This window comes from Trichoderma harzianum (assembly GCF_003025095.1).
Source record: "Trichoderma harzianum CBS 226.95 unplaced genomic scaffold M431scaffold_8, whole genome shotgun sequence".
In the NCBI taxonomy this organism is placed as follows: domain Eukaryota; kingdom Fungi; phylum Ascomycota; class Sordariomycetes; order Hypocreales; family Hypocreaceae; genus Trichoderma; species Trichoderma harzianum.
Window position 1 is genome coordinate 147910 of NW_020209256.1, and position 17222 is coordinate 165131.

At 47.5% G+C, this 17222-nt stretch overlaps 9 protein-coding genes across 9 annotated transcripts; 4 read left to right on the top strand and 5 right to left on the bottom strand.

The window, feature by feature from the left end:
• Positions 1 to 79: 79 nt before the first annotated feature.
• M431DRAFT_89031 (hypothetical protein) lies at positions 80 to 303 on the top strand (the record flags this gene model as incomplete). Its single annotated transcript, XM_024923975.1, has 2 exons — positions 80 to 120; positions 171 to 303. Coding segments are annotated over 2 exons (174 nt in total), but the record flags the coding sequence as incomplete, so codon positions are not given.
• A 124-nt stretch (positions 304 to 427) lies between these two features.
• M431DRAFT_48587 (hypothetical protein) lies at positions 428 to 601 on the top strand (the record flags this gene model as incomplete). Its single annotated transcript, XM_024916330.1, has 1 exon — positions 428 to 601. A coding segment is annotated over one exon (174 nt), but the record flags the coding sequence as incomplete, so codon positions are not given.
• Positions 602 to 1278: 677 nt separating this feature from the next.
• M431DRAFT_483224 (hypothetical protein) lies at positions 1279 to 2739 on the bottom strand (the record flags this gene model as incomplete). The annotated part of the gene is made up of 1 exon (XM_024916107.1): positions 1279 to 2739. One exon carries the CDS (start codon positions 2737 to 2739, stop codon positions 1279 to 1281), a length of 1461 nt encoding a protein of 486 aa, XP_024772716.1.
• A 1174-nt stretch (positions 2740 to 3913) lies between these two features.
• M431DRAFT_531934 (hypothetical protein) lies at positions 3914 to 4513 on the bottom strand (the record flags this gene model as incomplete). The annotated part of the gene is made up of 3 exons (XM_024920844.1): positions 3914 to 4071; positions 4128 to 4354; positions 4395 to 4513. The coding sequence occupies 3 exons, from the start codon at positions 4511 to 4513 to the stop codon at positions 3914 to 3916; spliced, it is 504 nt and encodes a 167-aa protein (XP_024772717.1).
• A 446-nt stretch (positions 4514 to 4959) lies between these two features.
• M431DRAFT_456697 (hypothetical protein) lies at positions 4960 to 5727 on the top strand. Its single transcript, XM_024915320.1, has 2 exons — positions 4960 to 5382; positions 5445 to 5727. Exon 1 carries the CDS (start codon positions 5004 to 5006, stop codon positions 5355 to 5357), a length of 354 nt encoding a protein of 117 aa, XP_024772718.1. The 5' UTR covers positions 4960 to 5003; the 3' UTR covers positions 5358 to 5382; positions 5445 to 5727.
• A 4232-nt stretch (positions 5728 to 9959) lies between these two features.
• On the bottom strand, positions 9960 to 10607 carry M431DRAFT_36154 (hypothetical protein; the record flags this gene model as incomplete). The annotated part of the gene is made up of 2 exons (XM_024914563.1): positions 9960 to 10096; positions 10247 to 10607. Coding segments are annotated over 2 exons (498 nt in total), but the record flags the coding sequence as incomplete, so codon positions are not given.
• A 791-nt stretch (positions 10608 to 11398) lies between these two features.
• Positions 11399 to 12432, bottom strand: M431DRAFT_89390 (hypothetical protein; the record flags this gene model as incomplete). The annotated part of the gene is made up of 2 exons (XM_024924021.1): positions 11399 to 11826; positions 11883 to 12432. 2 exons carry the CDS (start codon positions 12430 to 12432, stop codon positions 11399 to 11401), a joined length of 978 nt encoding a protein of 325 aa, XP_024772720.1.
• Positions 12433 to 13909: 1477 nt separating this feature from the next.
• M431DRAFT_509420 (hypothetical protein) lies at positions 13910 to 15124 on the bottom strand. The gene is made up of 5 exons (XM_024919288.1): positions 15009 to 15124; positions 14885 to 14958; positions 14703 to 14820; positions 14512 to 14599; positions 13910 to 14409 (listed from the first exon to the last, which is right to left on the bottom strand). Exons 1-5 carry the CDS (start codon positions 15099 to 15101, stop codon positions 14300 to 14302), a joined length of 483 nt encoding a protein of 160 aa, XP_024772721.1. The 5' UTR covers positions 15102 to 15124; the 3' UTR covers positions 13910 to 14299.
• Positions 15125 to 15571: 447 nt separating this feature from the next.
• Positions 15572 to 16955, top strand: M431DRAFT_145838 (hypothetical protein). Its single transcript, XM_024912713.1, has 3 exons — positions 15572 to 15647; positions 15700 to 15762; positions 15824 to 16955. Exons 1-3 carry the CDS (start codon positions 15620 to 15622, stop codon positions 16846 to 16848), a joined length of 1116 nt encoding a protein of 371 aa, XP_024772722.1. The 5' UTR covers positions 15572 to 15619; the 3' UTR covers positions 16849 to 16955.
• The last annotated feature ends 267 nt before the right edge of the window (positions 16956 to 17222 follow it).

Consider the following 17222-nt stretch of genomic DNA (forward strand, 5'->3'; position numbering starts at 1 on the left):
GTACCATGGTAGGCTTTTATTTGCGATAATCCTGCAAGTATGCTGAAAAGAAGCTTGTGTTCAAGGCCGCTATATGTAGCTTAAGGGTGGGTTCCAGTGGGCTTTTTGTGGTCTATTCATGTAAGTACAAGCCATGATTTGTTGTCCTTTTCACTCTAACATCATATTAGAATCCGTGTCATTGCTACACACATTGCTTCATATACTTGTGGTAGGAAGTGCAAGAATTGTCGGAGGATGGAGGAGGAGCAGGAGTTGTCAGAGATACTAGACATACAGGAACAGGACATGAAGGAGAGATGATATAAAAGGGAGGAAGATGGAAGAGATGATGAGCCAAGACACTCAAGACAGGCACAAAGAACGCAACAATCACAACGACACAGACTGGGAACAGTCAGGAGACGCCAGAAGACAAGGGAAGGGGGGAAAGCAAAAAGGAAAAAAGAAAACATACAACAGCCGGTGTTCGCTGGTGGTCACCCACCCAACTACTAATCTGCCGGTTAGTGGCTTATCTATGGGGGAGCAGACGGGACCCCGAGTTTTCCACTACCTATGGTCGTATGTACTAGAGTGTCTACATTCCAAACTTATAATGTTAGTGCAGCAATATTAACTCACATTCCAAACTTATAATGTCAGTGCAGCAATATTAACTCACAACCCAATTTTATACATTCTTCTCTTATTTTGTTTTGTTTCACTTTGTCTTATTATTTTTATTTTCTTTTTTTTTCTTCGTTCCATTAGGCCAAGACATACGACAACTGTGCAGTGGCCTGACTCACATAACAGAGACATCTGATCGCTCGGCATTGAGGAGAGTTGCGGCGCGGAAACGAAAGATGAGCAATTATTGTCTGAAGCACTTGAGGAGACGGTCAGATACATAGGCACCACATTGCATATTGTGTAGGTGTATTATCCAATGGATTAAATGATTGCATGTTTAAGGATGCTAGTGTAGCCTTCAGCGGTCAAGCAAACGGTTAGCCCACTCGATAAGTCGAGTCTCCTACTCTTAACCTGCGGATGCACTAGCATTTTGTGAGAGGAAGACAAAGGAGAAGGAGATAAGTTGGAAGGAAACCAAATGTGTTTTTAGATATCCTTTAACATGCATCAATATTGTTCTAGGTAGTCATCATAATCGAGGCAGGCAAGCTCAATGACCCATTCGTAAATCTGGGAATACAAGATCCCATCTTCATCAGTCCAGCCACCGTGAGATTTAAGTAATTTTGCGGCAGCTTTGTGGCCGTTTTGCTCGGCCATTCAAACTGCTCGAACATAATTCGCTCTGTAGCCCTGATTGGGAGCATCATCATAAATCCTGGCACCCCGGCAGAGAAGCATGTGCAGCATGTCGATGCGGCCGTTTGATGCTGCCCTCTGCAGCGCTGTTCTGCCGTACTTCCCGTACCCCAATGCATTTATATCTGCTCCAGCATCAATCAGTTGAGAAGCAATACGGACAAGCCCAAGATCTGCCGCACTTTGCAGCGCGGTTGCAACCCCTTTCCGAGCCGGGCATGTGACGTCTGCGCCAGCCTCAAGCAGCATATTAATCAGTTCCAAATGCCCACAATAGGCTGCTCTCTGTAGGGCGAATCCAATGCTTTGGGCACTCGCGCCAATTCGCAAGAGGTTGCGCACTATCGAGACCTCTGTATATCGCGCCGCAGATTCGAGAATTGTATCTCCTTTGTATATTGCGTTGGGGTCTGGGTGCAAAGCCAATAATTCCTGGATCACGCTGCGGTTTCTCCTCGAATCTAAAACGGCAGCAAGTGAATTCCCTATATCCTGGCTGCTCCATTTGAAAGAAGAGAGAAATGTCTGAAAGAGGGGAAGGTTACCCCAAATGGCAATTGATACCAGGACAGATTTCTCGTTGTATGAGTCACATGCAAGCCAGAAGTTGCCCTTGCAATGACATTTACCTGTCATTTCTCGCTGCGCACACCCATCCATACCCCCAATAAACCTGTCTGGAACTGTTTCGTTCTTTAGCCACTGATGTAAATCATAATATTGTCTTAGATGAGTTCGTGCGGCTATTGCATCCCCACCAGCATCCAGTAGTAGACCTATAGAGTGTAGAAGTCCGTTACCAACGACATGTGCAGCTGCAGGAAGAGACAAGTTGTGTGCATGGACCAAAAACAACCCCATAATGGGTACGACTGGATCGGCAATATCTAGCATTGGGCTCATAAAAGCTTCAGCACTCCAACCAGCAACTCTGAGTGCTAGTTCCGAGCTTGGAAGTCCTTGTGAAATAGCTTGTCTAAGATACTCCATTTCGCGCTGCCATGAAGCCATTTCGTACGACGGAAATGTTGGTAAGGGTGAATCAACGTAGCTGCTTTTGCTTAGAAGCATAAGACGCTGGGCAAGCGTTTGCTGTTTGCGAAGCCTCGCAGAGCCTATGATTCCAGCCCAATTTGTGCAAGGAATGTCAGATATTATATCGAGAGACTCTAGGAAATCCAGCATTTCCTCATTAGGAATCCAACGGACAGCTTTTGCAAGAGAGAGACCGGCTAAGTGAAGCCTCCCAACAAGCTCTTTTTTCTCGAGAATGATGGCATAATGTATGGCGTCATGGCCGAAGTCTCCAGGTTCCTCTTCAAATGCGCCAAGTCGGGGCAATAGTGTAAGAGCAAGTTCCGCATTGTTGCTTTCGATTGCTTGCATGATAGTGATGTAAGGAAATTTTGCTCCATTTGACATTAAACTCTTTACTAGGTTTGAACATGAGTGTCCATGGATCTGGAGATAGTCGAGATAGTAGATGAGGCGTTCCTGATGACAGGTATCCCAACTATCCCAATCCTCCCGATTCGAGAGACTGAACAGCTTTTTTTCCGCAAGGCAAACGTCGGCGCCAGCCTGTACCAGGGTCTCTGCCGCGGATTAATGTTCATTCTCCAATGCCAGAATCAATGGGCAGTAGAGGGAGTCGTGAGGTCCATCAATATCCGCACCAGCGTTCAAAAGCATGCACATCATCTCGATGTCTCCACGCTTTGCAGCAAGGCCAAGGAGTGATATTTCGCCATTATATAGAAAGATTGTATGGATATCGCTTTTGTCCGGGTAATCCTCAAAATATCTTCCATGAAAATTGACATTGGCACCACCCTGAAGGAGAAGCTTCGTAACTGAAACTTTGCCATCCATGATGGCTGAAAATATCGAGATGGCCAAGTCCAAATCTTGGACAGGCTTTCCCGCTTGAATAATCCTAGATAAAAGAGAAATCTGTCCAGCATCGTATGCAAGCTTCAAAGTGGCTTCCCATGTCTCCTTCGTACAATGATGAGGTCAGGTGGGAGAAAATAGCTTCAGTCAAGCGATTGGTCACTTCGATATTCCTGTGTTGGGCTGTGAATTCCAGGATCTGTCTTTGATCTTTCAGACGAATTGGATCCAGCCCTTCATTTAACATCATCTCTAAGAGGGCAAAATTTTCCGTCTCCATCGCATTTGCAAAAAAACAACCCACCAACGTATCAGCTGCGATGGATCTCATTGAGAGAAGGCACCTAAATGACGTCGGAGTATTGAACCCGGTGCTCTTCATAATCTTAGTCGCCCATGATCCGTGTATAAAATTGTTGGAAAGGCAAAAGAGGTCAAACAAGAGAGTATTGGAGATATCACAGCTAAATCGCAAGCTAGCAGCTCCAAGATCCTGTTCGAAGTATCTCGGCATAATCATACCAAGTAGTTCTTTCGATGCAAAAGTTTCCGGAGGCTGAGAGACTCCATGATGTTTGGTAAGGACAGGATTGCGTAATATAACAGCCAAACGGTCCGGCTCCTTAAAAAAAGGATTGGAATGGAAATTGGCTTCGACAATCGCAGATTTCTAGGCCTTTATTTAGTAAATTTTCCCATGTCATTAATATGTGAAATTGTTCAATTTACGTTTAAAGACGTCCGAAGGAAGGATATTTAAAAATTCGAGCCAAGGCGAGCCTAACGGCCACGGGTTAGGGGAATTAGATGATGCTGGAGAGCATACTTGAATTCCATCGGGTGTCATTGGTGACGGTATATCTGGGCGAGTAGTCAGTCATCAGCCTAGATAATTATGAGCAACAAAACTATTATACCAATTTGGACAGAAAGCTTGTCGATGGTTGAACAGAACGCCTGACGTGCTATTTCTTTTCGAACCTTTTGCGGAGGACACAATTTACCATCAATGTGAACTTGTGGGCTCCTCCCCGACTGTTGCTTCTTCTTTTTTATCTTATAGTCAATAACCTTCCAGTTCGCTTTTCCCAAACGATTCTTCCTAATTCCCCATTCCCTCAACTTTCGCTGGTATGAGGATTCGCTATTGACAGGTAAGTTATTGAACAGCATCCCAATCTGACCTTGCAATAAAATTTCGAGAGAATTTCATCTCGTGAACCACTTCCAATATTTTCTTATTTTCATCGATATAAAGACGTTGAATCTCAGCTTTATGAGACTCCCAATCAAGAGACGCCATGGCGAATAATTAGAGTAGAAACAATGGATTGAGACCAAGTCAGCTTGTTATGGACGAAATCATGAAATGAGTTGGTGGGGAAGCAGTCGTTTAATTTATAATTCGACGCCTCACAAAAGGCTGCAGCTTAGGCGATCTTGTTGGCATACCCCTGTTGGTCTATATGCGTTGTCAACTCCTTTCGGCACAAATCACAACCACTGCAGCACTCAGCCCTTGCCAAAACCGTCAGAGATGGAACATGGTTCGATTGGCCGATTCCAAACCTCTCAAAACGCCACATTTTAAGTCATTGGTCAAATCCAAGGCCTTCATTACCAGGCCCGCAATAGCCTGAGAATCCCCCATAAGCCTCAGCAGCTGACATCCTGCCGAAACCCTCACGATGTAAATACTACCAAAACCCTCACGATGTAAGTAGTACCAAAACCCTCATGATGTAAATACTACCAAAACCCTCAGGAGGCAAGACACTATCAAATGCTGGAGTATGGCCCGCCCTGCCTTTCTATTCCGTGTCACGTATTTATTTTCTCAATGCCCCAGTGTTTGTTTCGCGAATATCGCAAATTCCCTTGTCAATCGTGACAGAGCAAAGAATATATACGCCGTCTACTTGTTGTTCCATTTACCCCTCGCGGTGTCATCTGTCAAAGCTACTCTTCGCCAATTCCTACCTGAAGGTGCTGTCGCCGCTCTATCTTCAGTCGATCACTGGAGGTTCGGCTGGTTGAGTCGCCTCGTGATGTTAGACACCCAAACCATTATTGCATTGGTGGCCCTTGTCATTTCCATGCCACCGACTCTCGCAGTCCTGATTACTTGGTGGAGGAAGTCTCGGTGACGGTCTTCCTCTGCTTGTCAAGATGGTATAAGTATTCGCCGCATTCATCGCAGATATCTTACAGCTAACCATGTTGAGATTTCCAAGATGAGCATTTCGTTGGAACTGAACTAAGCTGCCGTTATTTTTGTCGTGCGGTTCACTACAGTCGCACCGCGTCCATCTCTTCAAACTCCAGTGCCATTCTGACTGTCGAGATGGTTGCCATGAACCGATTTCCTTTGTCGTCTGAAAGCAGCGATTAACGAGCGTGCGAGAAATATTGTATAACTCGAGATCAGAGCTTGTATGTTTTCTTGTTCTCATATCGACGGCCACTACGCAAGCTAGTTACAAGGTCCACATGGAGTGAGCGATTACGATAAATTAAATTCTCGTTGATGAAGACTGCATAATGATATATTATTAAAAAACTCAAGAGTGCTAGATGACGCTTAGGTTTCGTCCAAAATGGGAAGCAGGCGACTTCAAATTTGGGTTGTTAGAAGGCATAATATAGAAGGCATGTAGCTTAAGACAAAGGTTTGCTGCAATGTAAGCATGTGCGAAATAATTATATAGCTACAGCAGCAGATATTGGACACTAAAAATATATAATAATAGTAGAATATACTAGAAAAATGTAGTGATAGTAGAGGTAGATATCAAGAATATGCTTTTCAGGTACATGATGTTCCTTCAATCATCTTCTTCCTCACTTGAAGAGTCTGCCTTTGTGGCGTTCCATACGTGTGATTCATCTAAGCATCTCGCACCCATTGCGACGCACTCTTGACAAGCAATCAACTCACCGGTACATGAACACTCAAAATAATCCCCACTGATGCAACGAGTACAGACGTCACACCAAAATGCCTCGCTGTCGAAGGCCTGATGTGTCTGTGCAATAACGGAGTCAGATTCAGCCGCAGTTTTGACATTTTTGTCAAACTGACTAAGAATCTCAATGACTCGGACATTGTTGCTCTGGCGTGCCCAATCGAAAATAGTTTTACCAGAAGCGTCCCTTGAATCTAGGGGTATCCCTCCACTGCATGTCAATAGTTGATCGACTACCTCCTCATGCGCATTCCGTACAGCAGCAAAGAGCGCCGTAGAGCCATAAAAATCTATTGGATGGACTTCAGCAGTCTTTGAGAGCAGTAGTTTTGATACATGGTGATGACCACGCATAGCCGCATAGAACAAGGGTGTGCGTTGATGGGCATCAGAACGGTTGACTTCGTCTGGACTAGATAGGTCGAGTAGCTTCTTAACGATGTCTTGATGGCCTTTTAGACAGGCTACGTGCAAGGCTGTTCTGCCAATATGATCCAAGGCAACCGGTGAGATCCCTTTACTCAAGAAGAGATCAAGTGTATCGAGATACCCTCCATCTGCTGCCGAATGCAATGGTGTCCAGCCGTCGACATCCGTGTCACTGATATTGGATCCCCTCTCAAGAAGAAGATTGATGATTTCAACATGTCCATTGTGTGCCGCTAGATTGAGCGGTTTCCAGCCTTGAGCATCTCCGACGGTAGGATCGACGCCGCCGTTATCGAGCAGTAACTTGACGATTTCAACATTACCCTCATAAATGGCTTTTCTCAGAGCAGTATTTCCGTCATTATCGGCGGCTGTCGCGTCTGCGCCCATTTCTAGGAGAAACTGCACCATATCGACTTTATTGTTCGATATGGCTGCTAGTAGGGGCGTTACTCCATCTGCTGTCGATCCCTCTAAGTCGGCACCGTGGCTAAGGAGGAGCTTTGCCGTATCTATTTGACCCCAATGGGATGCCAGGGTAAGAGGCAGTAATCCAGTCTCCAATACAGCGCTATGGCTTACACCAGAGTTGAGGAAGAATTCTGTCACTTCCACCTTACCCAATGCAATTGCGCCACTTAGGGGAGTATTTCTTTTATTGCGCTGAGCTTCCAGAAGATCAACGCCGTTTTCAAGAAGAAATTTGACAGTTTCAACTTGCCCGCCCTCAGCTGCACAATGGAGAGGATTGTACCCAGAGGGACTAGTTTCCATGATGTCTGCTCCATTTCTAAGAAGAACATGTACGGCATCCACTCCGCCCTGGAAAGCCGCGAGGTGTAGGGTTGACCAACTGAACTCATCGCCAATGGTAGGATCAGAGCCACTATCTAGTAACAGCTGAATGATCTCGGAATGCCCATTTAGAGCAGCGCATGCAAGGGCTGTTTGGCCCCGACGATCCTGTATATCGAGTTTAGGTTTTAAACTGAGTAGGAAGCGGACCACGTCAGTGAAGCCGAAAAAGGCAGCAACAAGTAGAGCTGTGCACAAATCCGCGTCAACGGCGTCAAGATCAGCTCCGTAATCCAGGAGTAACCGTGCCATCTCTACCTTGCCCTGAATGGCCGCATAATGCAAAGGCGTCTCTTGGCGATCGGTTGAAATGTGCAGCACTTCCACATTCTGACGAAGTAATAACTCCGCAACACCTATGCGTCCATGTGAAGCTGCTCGATGTAGCGCAGTTATCCCTTGGGAGTCCTGAGCCAACGAGTTTGCGCCGTATTGAAGCAGAAGCTCCACCGTTTCAGCAGGACCTTCATAAGCGGCATAGTGAAGAGCAGTCTCCAATCTCTTGTCCACGGCGTTAGGCTCCGCGCCGTTCTCGAGTAGTAATCGTATCAAGCCTATATGGCCATTCAAAGCTGCCACATGCAAGGGACTTGTTCCGTCATATGATGTTGATGTGACGCTGGCACCGGCCGCAATTAATGTTTTGGAGATTGCCTCGTTACCGTTTTGGCATGCAGCTGCAAGAGCTGTCTCTCCGAAGAACGATTTGTCATTTAATTGATCTTGATGTTTCTGAATTAGCCGTATAGTGACTTGAGTCAGGTCAAGCTTCGAAGCGTAATACACAGGGCTGAGTGGCGGCATATCACCGGCATTTTCACTCATATCGAAGAAACCTTCCATTATATCCTTTTCTCTCAAATCGAACCAGTTCTTCCAAGACTCCCAAACGCAATTGGATGTGTCGAATAGGGAGTCCATTAATTCCTTGATTACTTCGTCCTCCAAATTACCATTGTGGGCATGGCGATCCCAAAAGCCCGCCGCATAATCTCTGAAGGATCCTTGAACCTGATCCAGCTCTTGGTCGCATTGAAGCTGCCAAACTTGCTCGTAATGAATGTATCGAAGGCATAATCGTGCCAAAGTAATGTGTTCTGCCCTTTCGTTAGAGGATCTCAGCTTCTCATTTGCTTGTAGAGTGTCCCCCGAGACAGCATCGTGAGAAAGGAAGTATTGCTTCACGGAGAAGTGGGTGAGTCGTAACGTGCTTAGTCCGGGATTCGATTTCATTGAGCCTTTTCGAATATCTAGGAGTGACCCAAGGACTCCCGTTATCTCGCTGTTAACGTAATCGTCATCGATGAAATCGGGCAGATCATCTACCGGCAGTTCTTCGTCTTCAAAGCTGATCAGCACGGCTTCGGCAATCTCAGCAATAGTCAAAGGCCGTATGGCGAAAGTGACCCAGCGGAGTATGGAAAATGCGCGGTCTTTCTCATCCCTTGGTAGTTGGGATAGTCTTACCCAGTTTCTATGATACAGGTTGTCAAGGCCAGAGGGAGTTTTCTCAATGGCGTCTTGTAATTGCTTCTCGTTCTTCCAGCTGCGCAAGGAGTCCTCCTGTAATTTTAGCCAGAGAAATTGACCGCCGCATTTCTCAGCCATCTTTTCTGAGAGGCGAATCTTAAGCGACTTGCTCTTTTTCGACAGTTTTGTTTCAATAATACTTCTCGCAAACCGCCTTGTATCGCTGCCAACGTCCTCGGATACGATACTGTACTCAGATTTGGTACCTTGAATGCTCTCAAATCCGGATCGAATCGCGGGCTCGTCTCTGCTAGTGATGAGGATTCGCGTATCGGAGCCAGCGATTGCTCCACCGAGATTTTCCAGGAAACTTGTAATAGAGTCGCCCCGTATCTTGTTATTATTTTTGTTCATCCAGGTACATTCATCAAGTCCGTCAATGACAAAAATACAGCCCGGTACAAGACGCACAATATTTGAAAAGAGGCTCAATATGAAGCCTCGGGTTGCCGCTGACTCGTTCTGCTTCTCTCGTTCGATGTATACATAGTCAAACGCAGGTTGATTGCGCGAGATGATCTCCCATATCCATAATCGGATAGCCTCATACGGATCGTCGCGGCTCTCAAAATCTGATGAGAAAAAGAAGCTTGCCACTGGAGTATTGGTAGATTTCCGGAGATGCTGGACTATCCAAGCGGAAAGAATTGTCTTGCCAAATCCTGCCGGCCCATTTATCCATAAGATGCTAGGTGCTCCCGGACTCTGTGGTAAAGATAGCCAGTCTTTTAAGGCAGGACGCTTGAAAATCCACTCGCAAGTGTCTTCAAGTCTTTTTTGAACGGCATCCTCGTATATTTCGTTGGGCGGATGCCTAACTAACCAAGCGTGTAATTCCCGACGTGTCTCTACGTGGGCTTTTCCCTCCAATCTCTGCAGAGTATCTCGAACCTCTGTTTTCCAAGAGCTGTCAATTTGGGCAGTGGTATTGGGTGACTGATTCCCATTGGCAGTTGTGTTTCGAGATATAGTCTCTATGGGTACAAGGTGATGTAAGTGTTGGATTAACTTCCCAAAAAGCTCTACTTGGTCCTCTCTTTTTGCCTTGCCCTTCAGGGCCCATGAGAGTTTTGCCTTTCTAGGCCGCAAACTTATTCGAAACGGCTCTGTCAAGCTCCTACCCAGAAGTCGGCTCGAATTAACAGTAGGGTTAGGAGGAGGTGGTGGAGGAAGAGGGGGGGCGGGAGAGGTGGGAGAGGCGAGAGGGGCGGGAGGAGCGGGAGGAGCGGGAGGAGCGGGAAGGACCTTTTGGTCACTCAATATTTCGCGGATGATCTCGATAAGTTTACGCACAGTCTCCAATGTGTCGGGGTTGCCAAGAGCCTCGTGCTGGTCTTCTGACAATGCCGTCTGATTCCCTGACAACGTCTGGTTCCCTGATAACGCTGTCTGACTCCCTGCCAACACCGTCTGGTTCCCTGACAACGCTGTCTGGTCCAGTCCCAAAGTTTTGCCCCATCTCTCAAAACGGAGCCTGTAGGCCGCGAATTGGGTAGCTAAGATCTGCTCGTCTTTTTTGAAGTGCTTGTAGTTATCAACCCTTTTAACCAAGTCAAGACAGGTCGAAAATAGGCCAGCGAGCCCGATAACTCCGACTGCTAGCCCAACAGGGTCCATGGTCCATATCTATGCGGATTATAAATGAACATTGCGAGAGGGGTAGCCTCATGATATGATATTTTATATCCCGGTCTTTTAGTGTGGCTATGATATATTAGGCGCCCACGCTTTCCAAAAGCGACTGCCTTGCCGCCCGGCTGCGGTACCACCTCTGATATTTCTCCCATGCACTCCAACGGCGCTTAAAATGTACAAATACGGTGGACATAGATATATCTAGTAGATGGAGCCAATTCTAGTAGATGGTAGTGGATATAGATAAGTCTAATATATGGTAGTGGATATAGATAAGTCTAGTAGATGGTAGTAGATGTGGATAATTCTAGTAGATGTGCCCAATTCTAGTGGATTTCAACATATATAGCTGACAAAAATAAACCCAGTGAGCGCGAGTAACGAATAGTGGCTGCAATTTTGCTTGGTAATGACAGTACAGTCTATGCAAAACAGCTTGCCCTCTACCGAAGACACCCACACAGAACAATTTATCTTTATCTCATAGTTCCAAAAAGCAGTGTGAAGAAGCGCAGTCAGTGCAATGCAGCAGTACTCATATCACAGAAGAATTTATGTGCGTTGAAAATAGTTCATTAAGTTTGCAAATAAAATGTATACGAACCAGTCATATGATATCAATACCTTCAACAAAAGTGAAGAAAAAAGAGTCAGGCCCCTTGGGCAGTCTCCATGAGTACAAGTAAGAAGAAATGAGTTAGATCTACAATAATCCCTTTTTAAAAACACCACCAAGCCACCGTCTCCCTCCAGTTGTGATCACATTAATGCGTTTATGACATGGCAGCCATGTTCATGGGAAGAGCACCACCCCAGCCACCGGTAGAACCAACACCCTGGGCAGCATTCACAGGGAAGCTACCAGGGGCGCACTGGACGAAGCAAGAGCAGCTACCATCAGCACCAACAGTGCCCTTGCCGGGCTGGATGCTGTTGTCTCCGCCGGCAGGGGGAGCAGCAGCAGGGGGAGCAGACTGAGCGGGAGGAGCAGCCGCAGGAGGAGCGGCAGCAGGAGGAGCAGACTGCGCAGGCGGGGGAGCAGGAGCAGCAGAGCTGGAACCACCAGTGATGGGAGTAGCAGCACCAGTGCCGTTCTGAGCAATAGCCATCTGCTGGAACTGAGCCTGGGTCTTGGCAGCGGTAGGGTTGATGGAGAACACCATGCCCTTACCGCAGTGGCCCTTCTGTCGGCAGTAGAACCCTAGATAATGTTAGAAGATGTTTTCAGACGCCTCATGCGCCCAATCATCTACTTACAGAGAGGAGTAGAGGCCATAACCTGCATAGCAACCTGGGGAGCAGGAGAGATGGTGTTGTTGGGGTTGGCCTGGAAGCCAGAGTCCATACCACCATCGAGCTTCTTGCAGGGAGTGTCGAAAGCAGACTGGGTAACGGTGTGGTTCATAGACTGGAACTCGAAGATGACGGTGTCACCAACGGGGATGTTGTTGAGCTGAGGAGGAGAGTAAACAAGACCAGCAGCTCCTCCAACAGTCACGGTGTGGGTAGCACCGGCGGCGGCAGCGGTTGTGGTCTGTCCTCCAACAGTCACGGTCTCGGTGACGGTGACCTTCTGGTTGTAGGTGGTGGTAGCGGCACCGCCACCGGGGTTGGCCCAGATGATGATGATCTCGGTCAGAGCGTTGGCAGTGATGCCGTGACCAGCCATGCCGCTGGCAATGGCGATGCTTCGCTCATCCATCTCCAATTCAACTGATCGGGCAGCGTTGTCCGGGTAGGCATTCTGGACCTTGTTGGCCATAGCAAGAGGCGCAGAGGCCAAAGCTAACCAGGAGTAAAACTTCATCTTGACGGTGTGGGTGAATTATTGAAAATCTGACTTGTACACGTAAAAAAGGAGAGCTGTCGAAATACTTGAATCAACCAAGTTTAAAGGGCTGGTATGGCGAGGGCCTGCTCGTGAAGCGAATGGAAAGGAAACAGAAAAAAAAGAGAGAAAGAGAGCAACTGCCGAAACAATTGGAGACTAGTGATGAGGAAACGAAAGAATGTTTTACTCGACTCGGGGAGGGCTAGACATTTTATCTGTCAAGACGCCATGCGGCCAAGCATAGGGCCAGCCATTTCTGTCTGATGGAACCAGACCCTTGAACCCCCCGTTTCCGAGCTAAAGAGTTGTATTCCGGGGCTCGATGCTTCCGAATCAGCGGTGCTCCGTGCTGCTTTGCGCATTTGGTGGTTTGCAGGGGGTCAAGGAGAAACCTGTAACAGAGTTGTCTCGAGTGGCGTTTGGCGATGTTTTGGCGTGGCCCAGTCACCAACCCCGGTTCAGCGGCTAGGGCCTTGGACCACAAGAAAGCTGCATGTTTCTTGAGAGCCATATGCATATGTAGCTCTATTGAAGCATTTTCTTAACCGTGAATCAGCTGCGTTTGGTTATCGGTCGCCACGTTAAGCCCCTGTATGATGCTCAGCAAGCGAGAAGGTGGTGGAGATGCAATGCAGAGCACCCCCGGATACGGCAAATAAACAGTGCACGGCACTGCGCATTGCCGTGCTCTTTTCCAGACTTCTTTAGGTGAGGTGCCAATATGAATCGGGCATTCATTTTCCTTTTCAGTATGGCCTGAGTAATGCGCAATATCAACTGTGATATTAATTTCATGCGACTAGCGCCATTTCATAAGCCAGAATCGTCCCTTGAAGAAAAAGCCATTGTCAACGCAGAAGCAGACTCAGAGTTGGCAGCTACATCAACGCTGGAGGCCGCAAACTTCCAATTACTCCCGAAATAGCATGGACAGGTCACAGTTATCTACCATAAGGGGTTGAGGTCTGAACAATCGTCAAGCGCTCGAGGCCAAACTAGTCGCGAGGAACCTCAAACCGCTATTGTGGAGGGTGAAACACGGCTTCCAGATGGGCCGGGGACTGGGTCGTAGCGCATTTCCCACCGGTAGCTTGTCGCTTTTGTAATCCTAGGAGTCAATGCGATCTCGACTTGGTCTTCCCGACTTGGGTTGCCTTCACCGGATCTATCGAAACGCGACCTAGCGATCTTTCTCCCTTCAATTTAAGGCTCCTTCGCTACCAGACTGACAGCAAGGAGAGAAAGCTTGGGGCCTGGAGCCTAGAACCTGTCCGCCCGCAGAATCCCCACAATGACAGCCAAAAGAGTTAATAATCAAATTGTAGCCTGCAGAATGCAGATGGTTGAAGAAAGAGGTAAGAAAGAGGCGGAAAGGAAAGAAGAATAGCATGCAGTGTGGAGCCGCAACGATTCGCTGCAAGACGAGTGTCATCTTTGGTCCAGACGTGAGATCAAACAAACGCGTAATTCTAGTAGTGGCTTTATCACGAATTCCATAATGCAGAAGCCTTATCCGTTCCGACCACTATTCAACATGAAACAAATGATCCGATAAGAAACTATCGGTTCGCAGCGTGGCTGAAATCGGTAGAGCTTGACCAAACATCCATGCATTGAGATAGATTGGAAATGCACTGGCACGTTGTTTCCACCAGCGCCATCCTGAGACGCCAAAGGTCCAAAGCATCGCAACGGTTGCCGTACTAGCAGGGCTGTGGAACACCATTTGTCGCAGTGTTTCCACCCCAGCTTCACCATTCAACTGTGGCGCAGCAGTTCCTCTCCCCACGATCAGTTAGTCGACACCGACGGACGGGCCCAGCTTCATTCAACGTGGTCCGGGTCAGGGCTGCGGTGCCTGCTGCTGTGCTTGCTGCTGCCCCTCAAACAGGCCGGTATAATAGCCAGCGTAGTACCATGACATGAGGAGCTTTTTCAGATTGTCATCGCGCACTGTTAATCGCAGCTCGGAAAGTTTCCCCAGTGTCAGTGCGGCATCTTCAAGGAACATCGGATAAGAACAGGGGTATCGCCTTGCTCGCTCATGTTACTGACCTGTGCCAAGGATTGCCTGAGACGGAAACGCGTTGGGGATGGAGCTTAAGCCGTGCCCCGGTTGTGAGCTATGCTGCTCAGAGGAATTCTACAGTTCTTTGGTAAGCTGAAATTTCCAAATAACCATGACAGGAGCAGGATCTTTGCAGATGATAGACGGTTGGTTTCTTAGCCTGTGCGTCGAAACATACGTTCATTGCTGCATCAGCATCGTTGCTCGGCAGTTCCTCGACGTGTTGCTCGGTCTCGGTCACGGTCTCGGCCACTGGTTGACTGCCTGATTCGTCCACTTTGAGAGCCTCTGTGACCCTATATACAGCGTCAACAACAAAACAGACAACCATTGAGCCTGATATGAGATAAGTAGACACACTTATTGGATGGATTAGCGTCGGCTTCTCCCAAGTCTCGGATGTTGCCGCCTTTCGCATGGATGCTGTGGTATTTCTACTCTGGTTAAGGCAACGCCTCTCTGTCTCATTTCGTCAGGGCCTTACTTTGTACTCCTTCAAAGCCTGATTCCAGGAATCGATCAGGAGAGAGTCGTCCCAGACTTCTTCGTGGTGAGGATCGGATTCATCGATATTCATTGTGATGAAAATGCGAAGTTTGAATATTGAGGTTGGTAAGGTAGAGAGATGAAAAGAGTGAAGGGAAGAAGGAGCTGCCAAACGCAATGACCTAAGCCTAGTTGAGCAGCGCAAGAAATACAATTTATTCATCAAGCCTTTACGTGAACGCTATACCGAATTCTTCATGAATTCAATCAGTAAGAAACAAATCAACACTAATATACAGAGAACATTTACATAGCCAAGTCAACAATTATTTGTTGGAATCTTGATATCTTCTCCGACTTATCAGAGGGTACCCTGGACAATCATCATTGGTAAAAAGTGCCCTGAATTATCGACAGAGCTTGTTACTAAAACTGGCATAGCGGCTGTTAGTGGACATGGAACCCCCCACCAATGGCGCATGTTCGGTGCTTTCACCGCCCAAGAAAAACGGCAGAATTGTAAATTTTCCAGTAATTTTTTTTGGGACGCAAGTCTGCGACGATTCGCCCATCGCCTTCAAGGTACGACAAAACATCACAGTCCACATCATGGCGCGAGTACTTCGCAATAGAGCGGGTAAGAATTATTTTACAGCTATTGTAAACGACCTTCGTCTAATTGTGTATAGTTGCGTCACCGAAAACTACCGACGCCGTAAAGCCTGACAGCACCCCCAAGGGCAAGAGAAAGGGTATGGCCACCAACTCGAATTGACTTACCTCCACCTCATGCTGATATATATTTCATCGCAGCCGCCGAAGAGTCCTCTCCCGTTGTGCTGAAGAAGCAGAAATCCGCCAAGAAGGAAGATGTCGAGACCAAGGCAGCCAAGTCACCCAAGGTAGCCAAGTCACCAAAGACTAAGAAGGAGGAGAAGAAGAAAGAAGAAGAAGAAAAGAAGCAAGATGTGATCGACATGGAGGAAGATTCCGAGTCTGAGGGACAAGAAGATGAGGGAAACCTTCAGGCTCTGGCCGTCAACATTGACCCGGAAGAAGAGGCCCCCGTGAACGACGAAGAATTCCAACCGGGTCAGGACGTTGGCAAGATCCCCAAGGTCTCGAAAGATGTCCAGAAGTCGATCAAGGCCTCAAAGGAAGAGCCTGGCGTTGTTTACATTGGCCGAATACCCCATGGTTTCTACGAATACGAAATGAAGCAATACCTGTCTCAATTCGGCCCCATCTCCCGGCTGCGTCTATCACGCAACAAGAAGACTGGCGCCAGCAAGCACTTTGCCTTTGTCGAATTTACCGAGGCCAGCACTGCCGAGATTGTCTCAAAGACCATGGACAACTATCTGTTGTTTGGACACATTCTGAAATGCAAGGTTCTCTCCAAGGACCAGGTACACGACGACTTGTTCAAGGGAGCGAACAGAAGATTCAAGAAGGTGCCGTGGAATAAGATGGCTGGTATCCAGTTGGAAAAGCCTCTGACTGAGTCGGCCTGGGAAGCCAAGGTTGCAAAGGAGCGAGGTAACCGGGCAAAGAAGGCTGCTAAGCTCAAGGAGCTGGGTTACGAGTTTGAGGCTCCAGAACTCAAGAAGGTCCCTGCACCTATTGCCGCAGCGATTGACAATGGGGAGGAAGTCAAGGCGATTGAGGCTGCTCCAGAGGTAGCCCCGGAGGAAACAAAGCCAGCCGAAGAGACGGAGGCTGCCGATTCAACAGAAAAGGCCCCGGCGAAGACAAAATCGGCTGCCACTCCCAAGAAGGCAGCCAAGGCCAAGGCTACGAAGTCGACGACGACAAGGACGAGGAAGACCAAGGCTTGAGTCCAATGATTGGTGACTGTTACACATATATTTGATTTCACACTCGGCAGGTTCATTACGGCGCAGTGGTTTAATAAAATACAAGTGCACTTTATCTTGACAAGACCTCATTCTCTTCCATCTGTGAAAGAAAAAAAGAAAAAAATCCTGTTCATCAAGTCGAATGTCCGCACATAAGCGAACCCGTCGCGCTCGTGAGATTATTGAGCAAGCAACGGGATTATAAAAGGCGAGATTATCTACTTCGCGCGAGATTGTGAAAAAGCCATTAGTGGTATGATCTCCTTCATTAGTGTGATGGCGAAGATATTGTAAGATGAAGAGAAAAGAAGAAAAAAAAATGAAAAAAGCCCGCGGAAGTGGAGGACTTTGAT

Coding starts and splice junctions, on each gene's coding strand:
- M431DRAFT_509420 (XM_024919288.1), bottom strand. CDS start 15,101: ATGAATATCGATGAATCCGATCCTCACCACGAAGAAGTCTGGGACGAC. Junction 14,959..15,008: donor AGGCTTTGAAGGAGTACAAA/GTAAGGCCCTGA, acceptor TAACCAGAGTAG/AAATACCACAGCATCCATGC. Junction 14,821..14,884: donor GACGCTAATCCATCCAATAA/GTGTGTCTACTT, acceptor CGCTGTATATAG/GGTCACAGAGGCTCTCAAAG.
- M431DRAFT_145838 (XM_024912713.1), top strand. CDS start 15,620: ATGGCGCGAGTACTTCGCAATAGAGCGG. Junction 15,648..15,699: donor AGTACTTCGCAATAGAGCGG/GTAAGAATTATT, acceptor AATTGTGTATAG/TTGCGTCACCGAAAACTACC. Junction 15,763..15,823: donor CCCCAAGGGCAAGAGAAAGG/GTATGGCCACCA, acceptor ATTTCATCGCAG/CCGCCGAAGAGTCCTCTCCC.
- M431DRAFT_456697 (XM_024915320.1), top strand. CDS start 5,004: ATGGCCCGCCCTGCCTTTCTATTCCGTGTCACGTATTTATTTTCTCAA.